General features: G+C 37.8%; 1 protein-coding gene across 3 annotated transcripts in view; it reads left to right on the top strand.

Annotated features, from left to right (window-relative positions):
- Positions 1 to 1,984: 1,984 nt before the first annotated feature.
- LOC306846792 (nectin-2-like) overlaps positions 1,985 to 26,952 on the top strand; it is a gene marked incomplete at its 3' end in the record, with an annotated part of 190,830 nt that continues 165,862 nt past the window's right edge. For all 3 annotated transcript variants that reach the window (XR_013782114.1, XR_013782115.1, XM_079380405.1), the window contains exon 1: positions 1,985 to 2,272. Coding sequence is in view for 1 of the 3 variants with exons in the window: in XM_079380405.1 (XP_079236531.1) it covers positions 2,209 to 2,272 (64 nt within the window). The remainder of the gene's footprint in view (positions 2,273 to 26,952) is intronic.

The raw sequence follows: 26,952 nt of genomic DNA on the forward strand, positions 1-26,952 counted from the left end.
TAAATGACAATGACAAATGAAAATATTTTTCTCTCACTTGTTTGATTTGGTTCTCATTCTACTTTCAGGACTTATATGAAAATCTGATGATGTTTTGGGTCATATTTATGCAGACATATAGAATATTCTAAAGGGTTAACAAACTTTCAAGCAGCTCTGTATATAAATAAATATGTGAGTTGGATTGCAAATTTAGGATTCATATAAACAGATTATGAGATCTTTCAGACTCCGAAATTGGACTGGATGTATTTCAGACTGAAGAAAATTAGCTCATGTAAACATATACTTAAGTCTGGTTCCATTGGTTATTTTCAAAGTATGAGATGGAAGAATTCCAAGTTCTGAGTTGTCTGGTCCAACTCTAATCAAACACCTGCAGCAGCTAATCAAGGTCTTTGGGTTTACTTGAAAATTACAGCAGGTGTGCTGGAACTGAACTCTTCAGAAGGATAGATCTCCAGATGCAGGTAGCACTGAGCATATATTTGGTAATGGACTTTCTATTTAAATTATCCCTGCTTTTTAGATCTTAAAAGACCATCTTTATTCAAAATGTTGTGGCTTTTAGTCCACATCTATATGCTAATGAACACTTAATTAAAAAAAAAAAAAAGATTTAGCAGATATGCATTCAAAATGTGCAGTCTGTCTTCTGGAAAATCAAAAGTAGGCTATTGATGAATCACGTTGCACTACACAGATCTTTGTCCAGTCAAATGCTCTTCTAAAATGAGAGTTTCAACAGAAAATACATCTGGACAGAAAAGTAAACTCTGCTTTTCAAGCATTTCTAAGGGCGAAGCGTTCAAAGCGCACACAGCCTGTGCAACCTTCAAACTTCGCAGCTTTTTTGAACTGTCAGGCAATATTTTGTCAGCCAACATCAAAGTTTGCCTTGTCGATCTTCTAGTTTAAACTATAAACGTATACGCAAGCAGCCGTTTATGCATAACCGAGAGGACGCTGGATTTCATTTGACCGAGATCTCTCGCGCACTGCATGCTAATGACCGCGAGCGCGTAATTGCGCAGATCAGTCAATAGATGGCGGAGCGAGGTCACTGATTAGTATGCAGGCCATTCCCAGAGGAGAAGAGCTCTGAATTCATCAACCCTGTCCTTCATACCTCCTTATTTGAATAAATCGCATTGTTTTGACAGTCGATCAACTGTAGTTATGGGCATCCGTGTACGTATGAAGCAAGTCAGGCAATATGCAGCTAAAACAGATCAGCGTACAAGTTCAGACTCAGAACATGCAAAAAGCCAAGTCTTCTGATTTATATGGTCTGACAATTTTGCCAGCGTGGGAAATTAACTTTTTGTTTGTTTAATATAATAGTCGCTCCCCGGAATTGAATTTCAGAAGCATTTACCATTCACTATTTGTGAGGGCATATTTTCTAACCACATAAACAGGGTGGCGTCCATTAATATGATACAATTAATTGAAATAAATTCTCAACTGGAACAACGACGGCAGGAAAACGCTCTGCTAGAATGTATTTTACATAATCGGCCGTTCTCTGTAAGATTATACAGTTGTTTACTATCGCAATAGGCGATAATATCTAATTAGATTCACTGAAATAGTGAATCTAATTAGATATTAAAGTGGATTGTGATAGTTTCAAAATAATGCTATACCTACATTATACACCATCAAACGTACTGTCATTAGATTTTAGGCTACTATATTGACTATTTTTGAGGCGGCAGGTGTAATTGTACTGTCTTGGTTTATTTAATGTAGAATGTTATATAGGCAGCGCACCAAACGTTTATGTACAAACCAAGGGGATTTACCACGGGGCATTTAGCCGAAATCTCCGGTTCATTTCACATACTGCTTAAAATCTCGCACAAAACGTTGTTCTCTTAACGCGTAAAAGCAGGATATCTGGACTTTACGCGTAAATGTTTCTGAACTTCAATGCAGTTCCATTCCCACCACGGCGTGACGCGCCGATGACATCACAGTCAGTTCCATCGGTCGCGCTCTCGAGCTCCAGATAGAACAGAAGAAGCGAGCGAGGCGCACAATAACATACCTGCGCACACTCCGGGCTTTACTAGCAGTTGGAGCGGACTGTAGACTGCGATCTGACGAGCCTAGACACACCGCTTCCGGTTCGCTTCGCAAAGTGAAAGAGATTTTATGATAAAGTTTACAGGATTTGTTTAACCTCCCGCGGACGAGAGCGGAATGAGCGACTTTACGATGATAAACTGTTGCCTGATTTTCAGCGCGTGTCTTCTGTCCAGCCAAGGTAATGTGACACAGTAATTTATGGGTTAATCTCACTCTGTCTCTTTTGTTCTTTTAAACCAAGAGGCAATTTGCATGATGCTTAATGTGAAGTCGCCTGTCCCAAGTGTATTGATACACAAGTTGCATGCGTGCGCTACGCTTGTGCGCGCTGATTTCTACAGCTTACCTGCTTATCTAGTTTATCCTGGTCAACTTAATGAGAGCCACTGACCGTAACCCATATCTCTTGTCTCGTACGCCATGTTACGCAAGGTGTGGCCTGTCGTGATCAGTTTTTTCTTAGGCTGGAAGGCAGCAGGTTTAATTATATTGTCTCACTTTATCACTTACTTTACAGTTTGAAACTTTTATATCTATTATAGCTTTTGTGCTATATATAGAAGGTGAGCAATGCAACAGGGTTTAGTTGTTAACACTTAGAGCTTTATGACAGGTCTGTGCAGCTGACTGGAACTCTTCAAAATGCAATGATGTCTGAATTTTATGCAAGTCTTCTGCTATTTTGAGATACCACTTTTATAAAGTTGCATTTTAAGTTACTGTTCCCCTTATTTGCCATACAAGTCTTGCTAGTGGTGATGGTCCTAGACATTTCTTCCCTGGTGGTTTAAACATCACAGTGATTTGATGGCGTCTCAGAGGGGCTGCTTTCCTCTGATAAGGAGAGACATGTCTGGTTCTTTGTAAGCCGAGGCTACACTGCAGGATTGAAGCCCTGCATGTATTTAAAGACTCAGGTTACATGTTTTGGCAACAGGATGCAACTAATGGCATTGTTTTTCACAATTGTAGCTATGATTCCAAAAACATTTTCGTACACAGTTGTGCCTAGCATCAATAAACAACATACAGAAAACTAATGTACGGCAAAAATAAAAATATATAGCATTAAAAACCCATTCACATCAAGAACATTAACTACAAAAATAACTACATTATCGTCCACACCAATGGAAGACAACATTCTGAATATTATAATCGCATGCTGCAATTTAGTTGTCTACCTTTTTATATTCTCAAGCTCTTTAACGTTAGATTGGCTGTCAATGTTTTTATCATTCATCAGCTAAAAAAGTCGCTCTGAAAGTGATTCCAATTGTTGTTTCTCATTGCTGCTTATCCACTTGTTGGGACAGTGTTCACACCTGACAACTGGTCGGAGAGGTTTCAAACCAGTTTCAGACCAGTATGCTTGCATACTTCTTAACTACAATTCAGAGCATTTTATTGCATGCCAGTCACATAAAATATCAGTTTTTCGTGTGTAAGGCCAGGGAAACGCAACGTTATACTGGCATCAGGTGGCTGTAAATGAATCCCTGATGTGCACATATTTCACAAGAAATAAGACGAGCATCTTGGCCGTTGGTTAAATGAGTTTTGGATGGATGAATCGTGGCACCACAATTAGTCATGCCAAGATCCCAGTGCCGCTCAACTTGCGTGGGCACAGTCTGGGGTTCGCCTCTATTAATTTCTTCATGGGATAAGGCGTTTTACACCTCAGGATGAGCGGAGGGTTATTACCATGAGTGCAAGACTTTCTGTAGCCCATTAATCTTGTTGGTACGTGTCAAAGGTTTGTGTATTAGTTCTCAGAGGGGATCTTCAGGGGTGAGGTGAAGGTTTCTCACAGTTGTCATGGAGACCCCTTTTCATTGGGGATCTGATGGCATCCATCTTGTTTTAGAGTCTTTGAGGGGAGTTTAAAATATTATTGCCGAGTGCTTAATTCAGTTTGGGATCAGGGAAGCACGACAAATGGAAGTAGATACTTTCCTTATTGGCTCCCTTTGGTCTTCCATTACTGTCAGAAGCAACAAATATCAGAGCGGTGGCAACGAGCAACTCCCTCACAAAGACGTGATAATGTAGTTTCCTTGTGTTCTCTTTCTCTCCCCGCCGAACAATACACTTCTATGCCAACAGGTTTCTAAGAACAAAAGACCTCAGAGTCTGCATTGTCCAAAAGAGAGCATAGAATGAAACTCACACCTTCACAAGAAACCTCTCTCTGTCTTCCCCTCTGACACTCAACCATGTTGAGCATACAAGAGGGACTAAAATTGCTGGCCTTTGAATGAGTGCCCTTTCCTCGCACCCCTCCTCCTTTTTTCTCCAGCCGTGCATTCAGAGCTCCGTCTCAAGCCTTTGTTCTGGTGGCTTTAGTGATTGGTCGCCTGTAAGACCCTCTGTTTCTTCCACTTCCATCGTTTATGAGTGTCTGTAGAGTGGAGTGCAGGAGAGCGTTTTTCTGAGTGTTGACAAAAAAAGTTCCCCCGCCTGTCCTCGATTTACCTCTGTCTCACACAGTTTATACATCATAACGGCCCCACTATCTAGGAGCTGTTTATTCGGTCTCCTTTGTAATGTAGATTATATATTTGAAGTGACTGAAGTGCGTACAAAACCCGAAAATTGTTTGATGGGCGCAATCTTGCTCGCTGGACTTGAAAATATGCTGCAGTTGTAAATGAGGAATCAGATGTTGCCACAGAACAGATGGAAAATCTGTTCTTTGTCTCTGTCCGTCTCCCGATTTATCTGTTTGTCTCACGGCGTGTAAGAGGTACTCTCTGTCTCTGCCTCCCTCTTTTTCTCTCTCTCTGTCCTTCTCTGCTGCTCAGCACTGAGGTGGTCATACGGTGCTGTTAGTGAAGGCCGGAGGACTCCTGGAGGCCAGCCATGCTGTCTTATCACCCACCACTGTGCCTGATAAAATGAAGACTAAAGAGAGGGATTTTTTTTTTTTGTGTGGGCTCTGAGATCAGACTTTTTCGTGACCCTGGGCTCATTCAAAGGGTTTTTCCGCCCTCTTTAAAACTTTTTACGCCTTCAGCTCTATCAATCCTTTAAGCAAAGAGCGACCGCCATCTCACAGCTGTGTAGCATTGATTATACCTCAAGTGTTTTGGTTAGGGTTTGTTTCAGCCTTGTGCTATATCCTAACCTGGCGGGATGTGATAAGTTTACAGCTAGAAATAATTGGTTGGGACACAGTAAGTGTGCCAGTTTTGGATTTTGTAAGACTTGTAATGTGGTCTTTAAAATTTTGTTAACTAAGATTAAAATCGAAAAATTTAAATTTCTTTGTTGTTTAAAAGATTAAGGCAATTACTAAAATTTGATGACATCATTTAATTGTTTAATAAGATGTTTTTACATGATTTGTTACTTCTAATTACCTTTTAGCATATTTTGACTCATGCTTGACAAATCAAATGTGGACTCTGGTTCTGTGTACATACAATGCAACAACAGAGTTAAAGTCTAAAACCTAGACTTACTTCAAACGTTACCACTTCCGATTGTTGCTGTGCAAGTGCTATTTTTTTCCTTGGGGAAAATGCAAACCTAGTTCTTTGCGCTCGTCTTAAAATTAGTCTTAAAACTTGTCTTAAAATTCAAGTTAGCTGTCCTTTTATCTGTCAGATGGATTGGTGGTGGATTAAGCACATAAATGCTACTCTTTCATAGCTCAGATGACTTAATGGAGTTCTAATTTGTTTCATGGAAGTAGAGCAATCTCATTTCTGTTTGTTTTTATTGCTCGTAGGAATTGTAGGAGAAGCATCTGAATAATTGAGTGTAGAGCTATAAAATGAATATGCATTGCATAGACTACCCAAGGTAATTTGATTTTGGAAGAGTTGATGAGAAATACATTTTGAAATCTGACTTTTATTAGTTTAACGTGTCCATACATGCAGATGAGCATCCGTCAGAAGCATCGGTGATGCGCATTACGTGTTAACAGCGTTTGCCTGAGCCAGCGCAAACTACGCTGATTCATTGAGATCCTCTTGAGGGAGGAGCTGAAATTACCTTAATTACCGTCTGATCTTCTTCAGAAGCTCGCTACTTGATTGACTTTCTTACTCCCGTGCCATTAACACGGTGCTTTTAATTGTGCCGGCACACATGCAAACGTGCGGTTATATCTGTATGTGCTTAATCTACCTTTTTAATAGAAACCGTGCTTCCACCTTAGCAGACCTCTGTAATTTACAGCGGTGTTAACCTCATTACCAACAATAAATTTGTGTCATCTAAAAAAAGAAGGCTTACAGAATCTAATTTTCTCATCTTCTGCATTTTATCTGAGAGATGAATTTGAAGACCATGTCATTTGCGATTTGTAATTAAACCTTGCGTGCGTTACGGTGATTCGGGCCTTCGTGATCCAGTTTGCAAGGAACTGAGGAACAGTACTGCAATGTTTCTGTTTTAAATCTCTAAAAAAAGTCAACTAGTATGTTTGGAACTTTTTTTACGTCCATAAGTTCTGAATGAAACCATATTTAATGATGGGGAAAATGTGCAAGTTTTCACAATTTGGTGAAAGATTATGAAGACTTTTCATCAGAATAACATGCACTGACTGATGTTAGTGCCTTAGTGTCAAATTTTGATTTCATATTTTGCTTAAATGAGCATAAAAGCAATTTTTTATATTTATGGAATGATGATTTGGGTGTTTGAGATCAGTTTGCAAGGAATTGAAAAATAGCACTGGAATGTTAAATGGAATGTTAATGATTAAAAGCTCATTTTTAAAGTCAACAAGTGATTTTTCAACCCATTTTACTTCCATATTGTGACTTTTTTGAATGAAACAACACTTAACAAGAAATTAAATATTGGGAATTGATTGGATTGCGCAGATTTTTAATTTGATGGAAGATTATGAAGACAAACAAATGAGATCATGGGTGTGTATTGAAGTTAATGTCAGATTTAATTTCATATCGACTTTAAAGGCTGTTCGAAAATTACCATTTAATTTAGATGCAGTAGAGGAACTTTTTTTGTTTTGTTTTTGCTATTTATAACAAAATTGAATCCCTTGCTTTACGTTTGTGAAATGGTGATTTGAGCCTTTGTGATCTGTTCGCAAGGAATTTAATAGTGTTTTTGATTTAAAAAGTTTTTCAACATCTTTTTTCAAAAGTTCTCTACCCATTTTACTTCCATATTGTGACGTTTTTGAATAAAACAATATTTAACAAGAAAAAAGGTTGGAATTGATTGGAGAGTGCAAGTCGTCACAATCTGTTGAAAGACAAACTTGTCTTTTTATTCAGAATAACATTCACAGATAAATTGCTGACAGCAAGGGCTTGAGCGTGTAATAAGTAATGTCAGTTTTGACTTCATGTTGACTTGAAAATAGGTAGAGAAATGACCATGTACGCAATGTAGATGCAGCAGATGAGCTGCTGTTTTTTTATCTTTTGAGTCCCTTGGTTGATAACCAGGGTAATGGAGAATGACTTCCAACCTGAACTGTTATTCTAAGACCTTGGGAGTAAACCCAGCCAAATAAATAAAAGTTTTATCTCCTGTATGGTTTTTAAGTTCAGTTCAGTGAATTGAGATGACAGGCATGTCTCAAGCCGCAGACTTAAACCCTGGAGAGATTTTTCTGAGTTGCTGCCATCCAAAGCTCTGAGTTGAAGGGTGAAAGGCTAATGCTTCTTGAGGATTCCACGGACCTCCAGTCATGGTGTTAGGGAAAATTACTTCCGTGGGGAAATTTCATAAATGTTTATATGAGCGGCTGACTGCGATGGCCTAGTCCTTCTGTGTGTGTGTTTTTATGCTTTTTAATTCCAGCTGACTTGGCAGTTATATACCTCTGGCAGTTTGTTCAGCTCTTTGTAGCGATGAAAATGTCTAAAAAAAGGTTTTAGTAACCGAGCAGGAACAGACGGGGGTCTGCAGACTGTAGAATTGCAAAATCACACTTGTCTGGATACTGAGACTAGAATTGCAAGATATCTAGGTATGGCAACATGCTCCTCTCCACAAGCACACTAATGCATTGTCCACTTCCAGGCACACCTACGTACTTGCAAATATAGAAAATATTTAGGCTTATGTGCAGAGACTCCGATGCGCTGAAGAAAATATTGTTGCTTGGAGGTTTTGCTCTTTTATAGTTCAGGACTCGCAGATGCAGAGTATTATAACAAATATTTTTTGACATGATAGAGTGCGAGGCTATAAAAATCTGCATAAAACTCTGGTAAAACAGAATTTTTTTTATTGCAGACTTGCTATCTTTGCAAATCTGATCACATATGCACTTTTTGGAGAGTACTTTTCCAAATGGAGTTGGAGTTATAATAATTAACAGTGGATGCTTGTGATTTCATGAACTGATTCCGATGGGATTGGGATTTCAGTAGTTTTTACTGAGGTTGGATATGTATTTTCTGAATGTAGGCATTGTTGAAGGTCATGCATCGTGTGCATCATGTGTGCATCATGAAGCCCATTGAGAAACATTTGTTATACGAATATAATTAAGAGATTTAATTGATTAAAAAAAAAAAAATACTGTTTTGACACGTATTATGTATGTGTACGTGTGTGTGTGAGCCAGATTTGAGGATCCCCGAGTTGGATCATAAGGCGTCATTTCTGAGGATCTTGAACCAACAACTGTTATTTTACTCAAAGTTGGTAAAAAGGTCTGAATCCATAATGATGGTGCATTGGGGAGCGAATCAAGAAATTTAGCCTTGGCCATTGTATCCGACACAGTAATAATAATGTATAAGAAATCAGACATTCCTGTTTGACTGTGATGGATTTCTCAGACGATGCCTGCCTGAAAAACAGCAGGTAAAATGCTTCATAATTTTCACTAGGTTGTGTAAGAAAAACAGATGCATTTTAATTTGGATGTAATACAAACCACAAAGTATGTCTGCACAACATGACTACAGGAACTCTCAAATGCCTCTCCTGAGGACAAAGTCTCCATTTGCCTTCTGTATAATCTCATTTTCAGTCTCATGTGAGGGGTCTCGCAGAGATAGGCACTCTCATTTTCCCTGTTTCTTCCGTCCGATAGCTATCGGTCTGTCACGTGAAACCTCGCGGTGGGTTGAGTGTCAGGTGCATTGACACTGCACAGGTGACTGCTCTTGGATCCGGAGACTGGAAGTTTCCAAAGTTTAGCCGTACTGTCATAACTGAGGCTATTCTCAGACACCCTCGTTCCCATTTCTCTCTGTCTCTCTCTGTCTCACTTTCTCACATTGGCGAGTGTCAAATCCTGCACCATTTCCCAGAACGGTGATAGATGGAAAGAAAGAGAGAAGAGCCAAAGGAAATTGACTGTAAGTCAGGTGACAGAGGTTAATTCCTGCTTCATTAGGAAGCGTGGTCCGAATCATAAGGAGGGTGTTGAACATGTAAGCTCTTCTCAGCCTGGAGAAGAACTCATTTCTTGGAACGACTGTATTGAAATTGTGGTGAATATAAAAGGCGAGGATGGATTTCAATGGACGTTTTCAAAGCAAAAATGTAACTTTTCTAATTCGTCAAGATCAAGAGATGTTCAAGATTTTTTTTATTTGTCACATACACAATTATACAGGGTATAACCAGCAGTGAAATGCAGGTCAGGTCCACTCCAAGGACAGTGCAATTATAAGTATACAGATATTAAGAAGAAAAGTAGAAAAAATAAGAGAATAAAACTAAATAAAATAAAAGATAAGATAAAAAATATAAATATAAATGTGCAGGTCAGTATGTTGTTGACTTAAATAGTAATAAGAGGAATGTGCAAAAAGTTGTACAGGGTATTTAAATAGCAGCAATATGAGGTAGAGAAAAATTATGAATAGCTATTGATATGGTGATATTTACATGGAGTCAAGTGATGTTATGACACAGAGTTAGAGTTTAGGAGCCTGAGGCCTGGGGGAAGAAGCTCCTCCTAAGTCTCTCAGTTTTTGCCATCAGGCTACGGAAGCGCTTACCAGATGGAAACAAAGCGAATAGATGGTTACCAGGGTGATTAGAGTCCTTGATGATTTTAACAGCTCTACTTTTGCAGCGTTTGAGGTAGATGTCCTGCAGAGAGGGGAGAGCAGACCCTGAGATGCGCTCAGCTAAGCGCACAACTCTCTGTAGCGCTTTGCAGTCCTGATTGGAGCTGTTTCCATACCACACTGAGATGCACTGAGTCAGTACACTTTCTATGGTCCCTGAATAGAAAGTTTTCAGGATTGCTGGAGAGACCCTGAATTTCCTGAGCTGTCGCAGATGGTACAGTCTTTGCCTGGCTTTCTTAACCTGTGTTTGGATGTGTGTAGTCCGTCAGGTTCTCGGAGATGTTTACACCGAGGTACTTGAAGCTACTCACCCTCTCCACAGGGGTCCCACTGATCATAAGAGGAGTGTAGGGCTGCTGCTGTCTCTTCCTAAAGTCCACGATCAGCTCTTTAGTTTTGCTCACATTCAGAGAGAGACAGTTGTCCTGGCACCATGATGTGAGTCTCTCTACCTCGTCCAAGTAAGCGGTCTCATCGTTGTTGGAGATGAGGCCCAGAACCACAGTATCATCAGCGAATTTGACAATAGATGTGGAGCTGTGAGAGGACACGCAGTCATGCGTGAAGAGAGAGTAGAGCAGGGGACTCAGGACACAGCCCTGTGGGGCTCCTACGTTCAGGGTGACGGGGTTTGAGGTGAACCGGCCAACTTTCACCACTTGAGGTCTGCCGGTGAGGAAGTCTTGAATCCAGTCACAGAGTGAGGAGTTTAGGCCGAGGTCTGTGAGTTTTTAGCATATCGTCGGGCCTATACATTTCATGGCAATATTAATACATTTCAGTTTTGGATTTTGAAGCAATTGCATTTAATTTTATGATGCAGAAGATAATTACCATTTTATGTGTTCTCCTATTTAATTTACTTGAACGAGGAGAAAAAGCCCATCTGTGTGAAAGTGTGCTTAATTATATTGAACTGCACTTGTACTTAAAATATACTATATTTAAAAAAATAATAATAAAAATGTACTTGCAGATAATATATCAATTAAATAAAAGGCCACATTTATAAAGGGATAGCATTTATAAACTAGTTTAAATAAAGGGATAGTTTACTCAGAAATGGAAATTGTCAGCGCATTGTGTGCAATGACCTCGAGTCTTAAAGCACAGATCTGATCTTTTGATCATATCGGATTTATTTTTTTTGCATTGCATTTGCTTTGTGTCAGATGTGAGCCCAAAATTTTTTTTATTTTTATTTGTGCCATTGTAAACATGACTGTAAGTTGTTTCAAACGTGTTAACCACGTGTAACCATTGACTTCCATAGTAGGACAATAAAAACTATGTAAGTCAATGAGGACCAGCAAATGTTTGGTTACCATTTTTCAAAATAGCATCATTTGTGTTCAATAGAAGAAAGAAATTCATACAGTTTTGGAACAACTTCGGTGAGTGAATAATGACAGAATTCTCTTTTTTGGGTGAACTGTCCCTTTAAGTCTGTGCTTATTAGAGAATATGGTTCATGACTAGTAGTTATATTGATTCGTTGACTAACGTACTAAAGCTCAAGTACAGTATTGAATATAATTTTACCTGACAAACTTTTTATTAAAGGTACTTTAAATGTAGTAAATTAAACTTCATTAAATATATTTAAATGCATGACATACAGGTTTTTATATATTATATATTACAATACAATAAAGTATGTTTGAATTTACTATCAATGCTTGTCAGTGCATTTGGTAATACACAATTTTAAACTAATAATCATTTAATTGAAAGTAAAAAAAAGTGTATTTTATTATATAGTATATTAGTATATTGTATAGTATATAGCATATTGTATGGTTTAATATATAATTTCCATAAGTATATGTTTTACAAGTATGCTAAAGTGTAGGCCCTTTTTTTTTCACGTGTGCTCAAATGCCAATATCATTACTGGAATTTCCCATGACCTGGTTTTGCTTTACCAGATTTTATTGAAGCAAAACCAGTTTATAGGGTAATCCCATACGCATGCTGGCATCAGACCAGGCTTTTCTCGGATTTCATGTGATATTATGTAAAGTGCCATGCCGTTATCGTTTCATCAGCTGTTAGCCTTCTAGTTAATAGGCTTCTAGTTAATCACCTGATCAGATTAAGGTGCGTACGGAAGTGGCCACTCGTGTAAATATGTGGTTTCGCTTTCACAATCACATGTCTTCTGAATGTCAACATCCAAACATCCGTGTCCTGTCAGATCCTGCTTTGAACTCGCTGCTCAAGCATTAACCATCAAATATTACGCAACACAAAAACAAGCTCGTTATAACATCGCAAGCTGTCATATGTTTCTTTTGAAGTGTCGTTATTTTAGTGACTGCTCTCAACAGTGTTATACCTGAAATGCGGTAAATGTGTTAGAATCAATCAGCCTCTCTGATGAGTCACAATGCCGCATTGCATTAATGCATGAAACTAAACTCAAAGGTGTCATTCTTACAGCGGCGGCTGGTGAAAAAATTGTGGTGGGGCTGTGGCACACTGGCACAGCAAACAATTTCACAATAACAATTCACAATAAATCAAAGCAATATGATTTATTGCAATGCAGACAAAGTTAACGAACATCTGGTTACCGGTTTACTCATTAAATCATCTCCGATCAGTTATTTTACCAGTCTCAGTTAAATTTGGGATACTTCCATGACTGATACAAATCTGAGGATAACCATGTACAAGAAAATCAATGTGGTGAGAGAACCTGCATTATTATTATTTTTTTTTTTTTTTACTTTGTACAGGAATTTTGCTCTTCTCTTCTTCTGATTGACAAACTTCCCAACTACTTTCTTATTGAAGTCAGGAATGTCTTTGACCAGTTTCTTCTCCATAGAAAGCATTGCCAGAGCATGAAGGCGATCATTGTATTTCTTAGGAACATTTTGATCCTCTTCAAAGTAGAAAAGCACCTCTCTGACTCTGCTGTTGTCATAGGCGTGGTGATTATGATCTTGAGAAGACAGACAGTCTCTGTGAAAGTACTTTGAAGATTGTTCTCAATGAAAAACTGGTACAGAGGAACTGCACCACTGCCAACCCTAAACTCAGGGTTCTCATAGATGAGGGACAGTTCTGTTTTGAGCTTGGCCTTGTTCAGCATGGGGTATGACTCCACAGTTGTTTCAAGTGCTGATTCAGGAAACGTCACACTGTGTTGTGGAAACAAATCTCCATCCAGCAATATTGCACTAACGAGGTGCTGGGTGAAGGAAAACCGCTCCTTGGAATGAATCAGGATGGTATCACATACCTGTAAAACATTTTTATCAAAGTGATTCTGAGTGAACATAACATGCATATTATATTATTACTAATGTTTAAACTCCAGTATTCCTCATTGCACTTTACTTCTCCTGATCTTGAACTTGCTATTGGTTTCCTAAACAAAACAAGGTCTACAGTAGCATTTCAATAAATAAATCACCTATTTTCTGCTACATGTAAGGATATGTACTCAATTATTTTCCCATTTGTATGGATGACAGAAACGTCATCATGCTTCTTGTGACTGATCAGCAATTTTTTGGTACTGTACATGACATGGCCCATCTGTTTTATAACGGTGATCTATACGTTTGATATACTGAGGCCAGCTACATAGCTTTCTTAGATTAGTCTTAAACGTTAGTGATGTAATTTTTTTTTTTTCTACCGTTCCTATCTTTTGTTTAGTCAGGTAAATTAAAAGTAGACTTAAGTTTACAGTTTGGCTGACTGCTAGTTGGTCAAACTAGTGCTTAATATCTTAATACAGTGGCTAGGTTTATGTTACTGGACTGGTCTGATATAAATTCCTTTTATTTGTCACCAAAAGATGTTATATCCACTTACCCACAGAGGCAAGATAATGGCATGTGTTATACTATATTCACAAAATAACACATTTACAAAGAGTCACTGCAAGAATGCTTATGAGCAAAAAATTAATTTACATTTTTATGGAATAATTATTTACAATAGAACGCCCATACTAAACCTCAAACATTATGGATCTTGTTTTTGGGAAAACATAATACTTTTCAATCTCTTTCCTTGTTGGTATTTAATCATCTGTTTCTTTATAATTATAATCTATATGCCATCGTTTGTGTGTGTGTGTGTGTGTGTGTGTGTGTGTGTGTGTGTTTTACCTCTGTAGCTAGCCTCCGTTGTTCTCCTGGTCCCAGTGTCCTCGGTCGCTTGTTGGGCTGGTGCTGCTGGTCAGATGATGCACTGTCCCCACACAGAAAGGAATTGAGTCCCTGGTCCAAAAGATGTTAATAAATAATAATTAAAATAAATAGATGTGCTCTATGGCAATCATTTATATTGATGGCAAGGCACAATTAAGATTTCAGACAACGAATCTTTCTAACAACAACAACTTTATCAGCCAATAGTAAAGGGTATTTATCTGATGGCTTGAATGTTGTTTGTGAATCCCTGGACAGCTGCTTTAATGTAGACCGGGTTGATGTTCCTCTTCTGCAGCTGGTTGAATAGCATGTCTACATTTGGCATGATCTTGTGAACAATACCAGGAAAAAACAGAAAGCCTCGTCTTCAAGCATCCTTACAAAACCCACTGACTCTCTGACAGTTGAGGAATCAAAGTTCCCTGAGTCTCTGATCTGAAAACATTTTAAAAGTTCATCCTTGTGTTCGTACACAATGTTTGCAGCACGACTTTGGAAGTTCCACCATGTTATAGCAGCCCTGGGAAGTCTGTGCGCACCCACTTGGTCAAGCAATGCGATTCGCTTGGGTGACCTGGAGAAGAAGGTAGAAAATCCACCAAGGTCAGAAAAAAAAGTGCAGATTCTGGGGATGTGTGATGTCGCCTTCTGCATGATGAGGTTCAGCTGATGCGCGTAGCAGTGAACGTAGTGAGCATTTTTGCAGACATCATTATCTTACGCTGCACTCCGCCGGTGCTTCCTCTCATCACAGTAGCCCCGTCATAAGTTTGGGCAATTACTTTGTTTAGTTTTTTTGTCCATTTGGTAGAATGGTACTTAGACTGTCCAGAAGTGCTGTAGCAATGGAGTCGGTGTTTGCGTTCTGGGTGGTAAAGAACTCAAAGCGCTCTTGGATGTTACCAATGGAATCGATGTAACGAAGCACCAGCTGACAGCGGGTGGAAACGTCAGTCGTCTCGTCAGTTTGAATGGCGACGAAATCAGCAGCAGTTACTTCCTCCAGAATGTAATTCTTTACCACTGATAGCATGGAGTCCAACAGCTCGTTTTGTACCGTCTTTGATGTGCCCTTAAAAACGGTTGCTGTCTTAAGGTGCTCCTCTAGCACATTGTCTAGCGAGGCAACAAAATCCACTAAACCCCTAAAAATGCCAGGGTTGTCTGAGTCAGTTTCATCGTGCCCACGCAAGGCCAGCTCAAAAGCCCCACAAAACTTAACACAATCAATTATCTTGGATAAAATATACCTGCTTTTTATCCACCTCCTCGTTGTGTTTTCTTATCGCAATCCTGTGGCCGTCGTCTAACTGAGTAGCGACGTTTACTCTTCCCAAAATGGCTAGTTTGACGGAATTATCCATGTGTGCCCTGGTGTTCTCATCTTTTCTTACTTTCTCGGACAGGTGCTTCATATTTCTCACTCCCGCAACTGTCCATGCTGGATCTGCACCAGTTGCTTTAAACAGCAAGCAAGCACAGGAAACAAAATAAGGCTTTAGCAGAGACTCATCCACATAGCCAGGCCTTTTTGGTGTACCAACGGGAAGAGTAGCTTCGTGTGTACTTCTTCCCTTTTTCGCTTGTCTGTTGTCTGATTTAAGAGGTCAGGCTGATCTGGACCCAGCTCCTTTACCTTCAGTTTTTCTGCCAAAGTTCTCCTCTCAGACGGACATTGGAGTAGAGATTGTACAGAGTTAGGTTTGTGTCCGGAATAACTAACATCTGAGTCCGCCATTGTCACGTAATTGAAAATTGCGCCACTAAAGACCAGCCTTGATTTTAGCAGCTTGGGGCGACACAAAAATCGCCCATTTCAGTTAAGATTTGAGGATGCTGATTGGCTAAATTTTGTCACATCTTAAATATATTTATATCTTGAATCAGCATTTGACTAAATTCTACAAAGACCCGCCTCGTGTGGGCGATTTCTCGATCGCCCCCTCAGCTGAAACTGACACGTGCTGACGGGCATAGAGGTCATATGGTGATAGTGAAAACATATATTTTTCACAGAAGATTTTCTAATATATCACATCATACAAATATACATTTAAATAATTTATATAATTATTATTTTGTGTGTGGTTCAGGGAGGGCGGAGCCCTCTATTGGCCAGCTGCCACTGCATTCTTAATACCTTTTTTTTTTATTTTTTTTTTTTTTCCCACTTTTTTTTTTGCCTTGTATTATTTAAACGCATTTCCTGACGGCTCTACTTGAGAAGAGGATAATGAAGAGAGGTGGGATTCAGTGCTGTTGTGCTTTGGCGTTCTTCAGTAGTTGTTTAGCATAAGCACCGCCATAGGCCGCATCACAATCATGACATATTTAGACATATTTTTGAAATCATGATTACGCAGATGAAGCGTGTCCTCTTTAGGTTGTGTATATTGTTTTATTTAAAGCTCAAATGTTTTTTTTTTTTTTTATGTTAAAAAATAGGGGTGTGACCAGGGTTTAAATTGGGCCGGGGCCGTCCGTGGCTGAGCCCCAGCACAGACTCCAGGGCTCGACATTAACGCTTCATTTATGCCAGACATGCTGAGGTAAAAATTCAAAATTTAAAGTTTTTATATTTAAAATACAGTTAGTTAGGTAACATCACTCAACGTTTTCACCATTACAACCGTTTAATAGTTCTATAAACAGTTCAATGAGCAAATTACAATAGTATTAGGTGTTTTTGGCAGAACCACAGCCATCTCAAAGCAACCATCCGATTCATTGCTGAATGATTCAGTGTTTTGAATGAATCGGTTGAGTCAGTTTAATTAGTCCATGCATAAACATCTGATGAATCTGCCGTTTGAACGAGTAGTTTGAATGAACGACTCAACGACTTGCTCACTACTGGCACCTACCGGAGCTTTAATTTCATTGAAAACTATAATTCCCACCATTTCTTGTTTGTATATTCAATTTTTTTAAAAATCTCACTTATTGTAGTTTTTTTTTTTGTTTAAATTTATTAAATTTGATAACGTATAGATAATAACAGTCACATTATTATAATTGAATTTATAGATCAAATGTAAAAATTTGAAATGAAAGTTAATGTGATTAGTGGGAAAATGCCCTCTCTATAAACGTGGGGGAAAAAATGGTCTCTATGGTCTGTAACCATAGAGCCCCCCCACATAACAAATCCCAATTTAACCCCTGGGTGTGACTATCTGTTTTGTGCAAGCAGTAGAGGACAAGGGACTGTTAGTAAAAACCTTTTATTTTGCAATTCAGTTTAGTCACTTAATGCAGTTTAAATTACACCCTTCAGCTTTAAGGTATATTTATAATTCTTTTGTAACTTCCCTGGTATTGTTGTGATTGATTTTGTCTGTCTATGTGATTCCTAAGGAATTAATATCTGTGCAATCACTTGTCATATACAGACCATTTTTATTGATCCAATGCAGTTGAGATTCATTGCAAGTTCTTCCTTATTTTTGGTTTTCTTGTTGAATATGCCGTTTTGCTGTAAATAAGACCGCATTTTGCTTGTTTTGGTATACATCTGAAGTTTGGCTGATCACTTCTTTCAATATTCTGTGTAAGATACAAGTGAAATACCATGGCCGAGGCGACGTAAACTTTGTCATGACAATCAGCATGCATTGGTTTTTCCAGTGCATAGTGTTTTTCCCACGATAGTGATTTTCTTCGTTTCCTCTGCTTTTGGTCTCTCAAAGTCTTAGTCATCATAAAACAGCATTTGCAGCCTGTTTTATTTCTGTAAACAGGATATTCAGTTAAATAATCAAACTGTTTTTCCTTCGTGTTTTTGAAATGTTTCACATACAGGTGACAACATTGTCAAAAATACTAAAAACACTATTTTTCTTACCAGACCAGTAGTTGGCGACGTTTAGTTGAACTTGTCTTTGCAACAACATGCACTGGTGAATCATCCACAATAGGACTGTTTTGAGTTAACTAATATGGACAGTTTGAAGTATATAATACATGTTCTGTCTTTGCGGTTTACATATGGCTTGAGGACCAGCATCAAGAAGGCATTTTTCAAATTCACTTGTACTTGTCGATGCACTGCGTTTTCCCTCTGTGCTGGTTCTGCGGCGAGTCCTTCACAGATGAGCCCAACAGAATCCTGTCAAATCTTGCTGAGTCTATGCAGGGGTCCTGAGCTGGCACGTGAGCCGAGCCGGTCATGTTGGTGTCCTTGGCATGCCAGGGAGCTGAGGCAGCCTGGTACCCTTCCAGATGCCCAGCACTTGCAGGAACGGAAGAGATGACTCGCTATGCTTGCGTCCTCAGCCTCATGTCTGATGGGATGAGTCATGCTCGTACAGCACACAGGGGTCATAACTAGGTGATTATTTGTGTGTGAGTGAATGTTTGTGGGAGGCTGTATAACGATCTCTGCTTTTAAAATACCTGTGGTAATGAGGATGCATGCTTTCAGCTAACGCAATGTAAGAAGAGTGCGGTTTTATACTGGTTGATATTAGTCAGCCACTGCTTTGATGGGTTTTTCAGTGGCTTTTGCTGATGTCTGAAAAACAGGGAGATTAATCCATCGGTCTGTCACATGCTTTAAAGAGAGCATTACATTAAAATCGACCCTGTTGACTATTCTAGCCACTTTCAGACTTGTTAAATTTCTGAATTTTTTACGGTAAGTATACCACGTCTGTTACTCGCATGCATTGTCTTTGCATGTGTTCTAAACAATTTGAATTCAAACATAAGACTTTTGAGGAAAATGGAAAACGTATGAATAAATAAATATAATGTAATATTATATATATATATATATATATATATATATATATATATATATAATTTTTTTTTTTTTTTTAAATGTATAAATACATTATTATTTGAATATTTGGTTTAATTTTGTACTTTCATGTTGAATAAAATTAGGTGCCATTTAGAGTATGAATTAGGGCTGCATGATATTGGATTTTGCCGATATCCAATATGCTGATATTTTTCGACTCATTTTGGCCGATATTTCCTTTTTGTTTGGATATCACACCAAGTCTCTCCTGCAGAAATTATAAGCAAAATATTTTTAATTTTGGTTAGTTTTTAACAAGAACTTTTGTTAGAATTAAATAAACCATAAAGGAGGTTTTTTGACCGAATACTGAAGCTTTGAAAATAACTATAAATAAACTAGTCTATATATCAATCGCTGCATTTTTTTTCTTCCCAGAAAGATAGTTAACCCTAACTTTTTATTTAAATTATTTATATGATTTAACATTTGTAGATGTAGTCTAAATTATTTGTAGTCTAAAGCAAAAGAGTTGTAAAAAAAAAAAGTATTTTGGAGCTTATTTGTTTAAAAAAACAAAACCTATTACACATTAATTAATAAATCGGTATATATAAAATAGTTTAATTTACAAGTGTCATGTTTGAACTTTTTTTTTTTTTCATGCAAGCTATAGCTTCTGACCTTCAAATCAAAACATAGTCATTATTTTATGACATCAATTACTGCTTTATTTAATCAGAAACAGTAAATGTTACTTGTGCAGGCTATTTTACTTAATTTAATTAGAAGTAGGCCAACAGCGCCCCCTACAGATTAAATCTCTTTACCGAAGGGCGTTAGGACCTGGGGGAGGCTGTCACTGCTGCTGCTACACGTGCTATTACTGTTTACTTTATCACACAGCAAAAGCTTCATTCTGTATGTGCTTTCACAGATTAAATGCAGCAAATCGATCCAAAAGAGTGACTCTAATCATCATTCAGACAAAACTGCTTTAAGAATGAGTCTTACTGCTGACGTGATCTAATCACTAGCACACCCTGAGCACATGTGAGTTAAAGGGGACCTATTATGCTCCTTTTTACAAGATGTAAAACACGTCTCTGATATACCCAGAGTGTGTATGTGAAGTTTTAGCTCAAAATACCCCACATATCATTTTTATAGATTGTTAAAATTGCCACTTTTAGGGTCTGAGCCAAAACGCACTAATTTTGAGTATGTTGCTTTAATGCAAATGAGCATTAGCAGTGCTAGCCTTTGCAAATAAACATTCCCCTATTAGTACAAGCCTGTTAACTTTATAGAAAACATACTCCGTTTTAAAGTCAGTCATCTGATTGTACTGTGCATAATACAGTCGCGTTTGTGAATTACACAAAGGGAGCACGGCGGCATAAAAATAACACGGCTGATCTCATGCTGCATGGCATGCTATCACAAATTTTATAAGTCCCACTCATGATTATGAGCTCAACAAACTCAAGCGATCGACTCACATTGCTTTCATATGCACCTTTTAACTGCCACGTTCCTATTCACGATCATTCATGAAGGCAGGACCAGTGAAAACAGACAGAGACAATGGTAGCTTTAGCATCATTAGCCTTACAGAGGGCTACTTGGAAAACAAATGCGTGATACTTACTTTGTCTGGAGCTGACCTTCGCGCACAAAGTGTTGATATTGATCCTTACATGTATTGGGGACTTTACCAATTTTTTTTATAAAAAGTTATTGTTGATCAGAGCAGATCCTAACCTCATACATTCTCAAAAAAAAAATACTCTTACAGCTTTTTCACACAAGACATCAAAATTCTGCCAATTTGACACTTTGTAACTTATGTATTTTGACATCAGATCATGTTCATTCATTAGAAACATCTTAACGGAAAAATGCTATGTATAAAATCACCTATTGAATACCTTTTATGCATGATCAATTTTTAATACATTTTTTAAAAATAAAAATCATCGTCAGCATTAAGTAACTATTTTTTTGACCCCTCCCTTTTAATTACCTTTTTTTTTTTTTTTGGGCATCAGACACTTGTCTTGTTGAATATATCCTGTTGTGCTCTGGTTACAGAAGTAAAATGGGCTAAAATGGGCTGCGACGGTCATGTGATGGCACATGTCATGTGATGGCATTTACATGTGGACTTAATTTGACAGTATCTCTTGTCTCTTCCTGTGTGTCAGGAGCTCTTGTAAGGTTTTTCCTGTCAAGTGTATGTGGTCTCATTTCTGAGTGTTGATGCGTTTTGTAATCAGTGTGTCTGATTGCTGTGTGTGTGCTTGTGTGGGAACGCGGTGATGCTCTGGGCTCATACAGGTTATCCCTTCTCAGTCACGCATTCCATTACCATATATGGGCAGCAGAGCAAGACGAAGCAATTACTGTCGACCACAGTGTTCTCTCATCGGATCCTCCTCTTCTCGCTCTCCCTTTTATCTCCCGCTCTTCCTGTTTTTCTTTTCTTTTCTTTTTTCTCCTTTCTTCTTTTGCATGTTCCTTCTGTCTTTCTCCTTCACTGTCTACACCCACATCAGCCCCTTCACTTTGTTCCTTCCTTCTTAATTTTCCTCCAGTCGTTTACTGCATTCCGATTTGCATGCTTACATTGACCCAATATTAAAGGGATAGTTTACCCGAAAATAGAAATTCTGTCACTTACTGTATGGCTTTCTGTCAGTGAGACATAAGCTATTCTGAGAATGTCGAGTGTTTGCATACAATGAAAGTCAATGGGGTCCAATGCTGTTTTGATTCCGGGGAACTTCAACATATGCTCTCAGAACAAGAAAAGACATGCAGCTTTGCAATGACATGAAGATGAGTAAATGATGACAGAATGTTTCTGGGATGAACACTGCTTTAAGTACTAGGGACAAAGTTTTGTACACGGCTTTATGTACAAACCAACTAGTGGTTTGTAGAGTTTATTAATCACAGTAAACTAATTAACTTCACAGCTAAAAAAAAAAAAAAAAGCTATTGCAGTGCTACAATACTGCATTGATAAAAATAAATGTACCGATGCAATATTATGAAGAAAAATACAGTGAAGATGTTTTATAATGTTACAATTTTTAAATCTATAGTATTCTTTTGAACTTTCTATTCATTAAGGTATGAAAAAGTGAAAAAAGTATCAGTTTCCCCAAAAATATTCGCCGTTACAACTGTTTGCAACATTTATAATAAGAATAAATAAAAATAATAAAAATGACTTCTTAGGGATCATGTGACACTAAAGACTGGAGTAATGATGCTGAAAATTCAGCTTTGCATCACAAGAATACATTACATTTTAAAATGTTACAATAGAAAACCGTTATATTAAATGGTAATACTTTTATCTATGTCTGTCTATCTATTAGGGCTGGCTCGATACCACTTTTTCAGAACCGATACCAAAAATTCTGAGTATCTGCCGATACCGGATTTTTAAATCTGTGTACAATTTCTATACCTCAGTGTGTGTTGACCTGCTCATCACTCATTTGTGTTTTACACACAATCTACAAAATATACTTTACTGTAAAGAAAAACAACAAATTAAAGAATATGTAATTATAATCTATGACAAATCCTTTTATATACTAGGTTAGTGGATAATTTGGTAGCAAAAGTTACTCTAGAAAAATTGTGAGTGCACAATTTTATAAAATCTAAAATTAGTGAAGAAATTATTTAGGAACAAAAAGTGAATAAGTGTAGGAATATATCTGGTAAAAATTATATATTGCTCTTTGTATTGTTGTAAAATACATTCATGGAAAACAATATATTTATAAATCTACTGTCAAATTAAAAGACATTTATTTTAAACATACTGCACAGTAATGAGGCCGCACCATATGATAGATGAGACGAACAAGAAAGGCTATTAATAATCTTTCATTGCGCAAAAATATTATTATAATACGAAAGGCTCCAATACGGAGCGGCATGAAGCACTTATGCACATCCCGTGTGCAGAATGATGCACTTGAAGCAACACCGAGTCACAGCGCACAGGCACAGAGATCCGGAGTCCGCATAGAGAAGTTCAAAGCACAAAGGAAAGACATAATAATGCATAGTGTATTAAATCAGTTTGAGCCTTTTCTTAACCGTTTTAAATTTCAGTTACTGTGCTCTCTCTCTATCTCGCCATCTCTATCTCTACCTATCCATCTCTCTCTCTCTCTCTCAGAACGTAATAAATGTAATCCGCGTCGTTTACATTCAGTATAAAGCGTATAGAGCTCTCAGATTATATCAAAAATCTTAATTTGTGTTCCAAAGATGAACGAAAGTCTTATGGGTTTGGAACGACATGAGGGTGAGTAATTAGACAGAATTTAAATTTTTGGGTGAACTATCCCTTTAAATCTTACCAGTCTCACACTTTTGAACTTTAAAGTCCTTAATGTACTTCACAATTTGTGCTTTTTTCACCTTTTTCTACAAGTTAAATTAGCTCCTCATTCTGAGGCAAGGTACTGTGGGTAATACTAGCCTTAAAATCATGCACAAATAGATACTTCTGAAATTTGCTAAATATATTATGCCAGAACTGGGCGAACAACATATTACTGCCATTTGTTTTTTTTCAAAGTTTGTATGTGCATGCTATTTAGGCTTGTATTATGTACTATGATCCATGATCCATGTCTTGCATACCATACAGTACAGCTAGTATGGGACTTGAAAAAGAGCTGCATTTTAATTTCTGCCCGAACGCCCCATGCAAGAACATGGCATCTGGTCCCATTCACCTGGTCCAAGGTGTTCTGTGTCTCTTGTTATAGAAACACCGCTCAGCCCTTTAACAACTGGGCCGTTGATGCTCTTCTTATCAAATGCTTTCCCTCGCCTTGATGGCATTTCCTTGGTGCATTCTCTCAGGAATTGGTTTCGATTTAAAGTGTTTTCTCTGCTGAGATTCAGAACAATGGAAGGATTTTAATGCATCAGCCTGGAGAAAAAAAAAAACATAAATGGCCCTGTCAGGCAGAAAAAAAAACACATCTCTGTTCTTGTGCTGTAAAAGGGCTTAGCAGAATGATTACTTGTGAAAGCTAAATTGGCTTTCTGCCCCCTGTCTTCCACTGCCACCTGTTCAGTATCTCCAGTCCCTCACCCTTGTTTTGTTTCTCTCTGCCTGGCTGTTTGTTAACTCTTTACTACTTTCATACATTGTAACACAAAAAAAACAAGAAAAGAAGCCTCTCTCCCTCTCTTGTTTGGGTCTCTTGTGTAAGTATATTGAGAAGGTCAAGACTGTGTCTATTTTGGTTCTTATCTTTGTCAATGACCTCCTTCCACCCAAACAGAGATTCAGTCCCTGATGTCTGACAGACTGACTCAATCTCCCTCCCTCTCGTCTGTCTGTCTTCCTCCCTTGTCACCTCAATCATCTCTTTTATCCCCCTTATTTATTTTCCCACTCCTCCTCTCACTCATAGGTGTAATTAAAGTTTGACTGCAGGAATACAGAGTAGGGATTGGTCAGGATTACAGGAATTGTAATGGAAGGACATCTGTGTGATTTTAATTATTAATGGAATTAATTGCAATATTTGTCGAGGAAATAATTTAAGGGCGTGTTCTTTAATTTTAATTAATTGTTGATCTATATAGACCTGCAGATTGGCACATCGTGACATGAGTGCCGTGTTTTTAAGACCATGTCAAGATAATGCATCCTGCATCCATTGTTCATTTTTAATTGCCTAAATGTTTTATTACATTTTCATGTGATTTTAATCACACCAAATTAGCATATTAAATTGAGTTTAGTGGTGTCTCGCACGTGAAAGTTTTACTTTTTTATTATTTTATTTCCGCTGACAAGCAGATAAAGCATTTGAAAATATATAGCTTATATAGATATAGATATCAGCTTTTTTTATTTTTGTATTTTTACATTTATAGATTTTTTTTTAAATGCAATCAAAATGGTTTAACTTTTTAAACATTACTAATTATATTAATACTTTTAAATGTAATTTTTCAATGTATTTTACTGTTAAATTTAATTACATGTTTAAAGATTAAATAATAAATGTATATTTACTGTTGAATTTGAAAAGTGATTTTATATTATGATTTCAACTTAAAAAAAAAGAAAATAAGAAAATAATTGTGTATATATAATAAAGGTCATTGCACACTGAGTCCGAAATTTTCACATGCGTTTCGTATTCCCCAGCCTTTCCTATCAAAATGCATGCTACAGATGCGAAAATGCAGAAAATCGAACCTGATCCTTTTTTTTTTTTTTTTTTTTTTTTTTTTTTTTTTTTTTTTGATGGATGACAGTTTCGGAGGCAATGTGCAAACGTGATTGACAACGTGAGGTCATATTTATTTTTTAACGTGCAAAGATTTCGGACTAAAATTTGGGGCTCAGTGTGCAGTGACCTTAACTAGAAACGGTGTATAAAATTGTGATACTGTAGAAAATGTATAAAATATATGTATAACTGTATAACTATGTATAGTTTTAGTTCAAGTTAAACTAAACTAAAATGAGAAATGTTGCCATGGCACCTAGCTGAAATGTTTTTTTTTTTCACATTTCTTTCTGCAAACATTATTTCAATTAAATCCTACACCCTTTTTTTTTTTTTTTTTTTTTTTTAGTGCATTTAATTAAGTAGCACTTGTCAAAGAAATGGTCAAATTTTAATGTTGAACTTTAAAAAAAAGTCTCTCATTTAGAACACAAGGCCGCATTCTGTGACTAAGAAATGCGTCTGTTCATACACGACCCTAAATCAGCTTAATTGTGCAGCGCTTCCGTAAGACCACTCGCTCGATTATGAAAATGAGTAGTTCTGCAGTTCTCTACTACAGCCACGCACTTCTTCTCGCCGCGGTCCTGTCCCGACTGTCTAGTTAGCGTGACAAATTCTCCTCGTTTTATTAACAAACTATGTAAATAATATAAATGATTATAGTACATGATAACAGAGCTCTCTATCTCTCCCCTCCTTCTGTTCCAGATATACAGTCCTAATCGGTCATTCTGAGGCGCTGCTCACTTGTGCCTGGCTCAGCAGATATCACTGAACAACTGTCAGTGCGAGAAATGTTTATTCTCTCTATTCTCTTAGAAGCTCTTTTCGACGCCTTTCTTCTCTGCTTTCCTTCCCCTGAGGTGCTTTCCACCATTTCATTTGTATGTTTTTGCGTATGTGTGTACATGTCTCGCTGAGGGCCGCTGGTGGGTGTTTAGTGAGGATGGTGTAGGAGCGAGTAGACGGACCAGAGCAGGTATACAGCTGCTATCATTAGTCTGATGGTGAAATGCTAAACGCTGTATGTTATGAGTTGTCTTTTTATTTTGTTTTATTTATTCTGTTTTCAGTGCTTTCTCCGTCTTGTGTGCGTGGGTGCTTGTATGGCCCGCTCTCTGCCTCTTACTGACTAATTAGCTGGTAATTTGTGTGCATGTAAATGTAATCATTTACTTGTCGGTTTTATGAAGCACACCTTTCTCCCGTCTGTGTGTGTGTGTGTGTGTTGACTCTTCCCGTATTGCAGTTGAACTGGCCTTTACCAAATGTCTCAATCCCACTCCTGCTGAGATGTCTGACAGGTTACTCACTTCACCATCAGCCTCCTGCTGCACTTACTAACAGCCTCAAACACACACCGCATTATCTGTCCCTCTGTCTGTCTGTTGTTCTGACACTTACTCTCTCTATCGTTCTGTTCGGTCTGTCCCTCTGTCTTTCGGTCTTGTTATTCGGTGATATTGTTCTGTCTGTCTATTGTTTTATCATCTATTGTTGTGTTGTACTACCTGTCATTCTAGCTGTCTGTTTGTCTTATCATTCTTTCTATCTGTTGATCTGTCTCTCGGTTTGTTTAACTGTCATGCAATTGTCACATTGGTCTGTCT

Source organism: Barbus barbus, assembly GCF_936440315.1.
Source record: "Barbus barbus genome assembly, chromosome: 27".
In the NCBI taxonomy this organism is placed as follows: domain Eukaryota; kingdom Metazoa; phylum Chordata; class Actinopteri; order Cypriniformes; family Cyprinidae; genus Barbus; species Barbus barbus.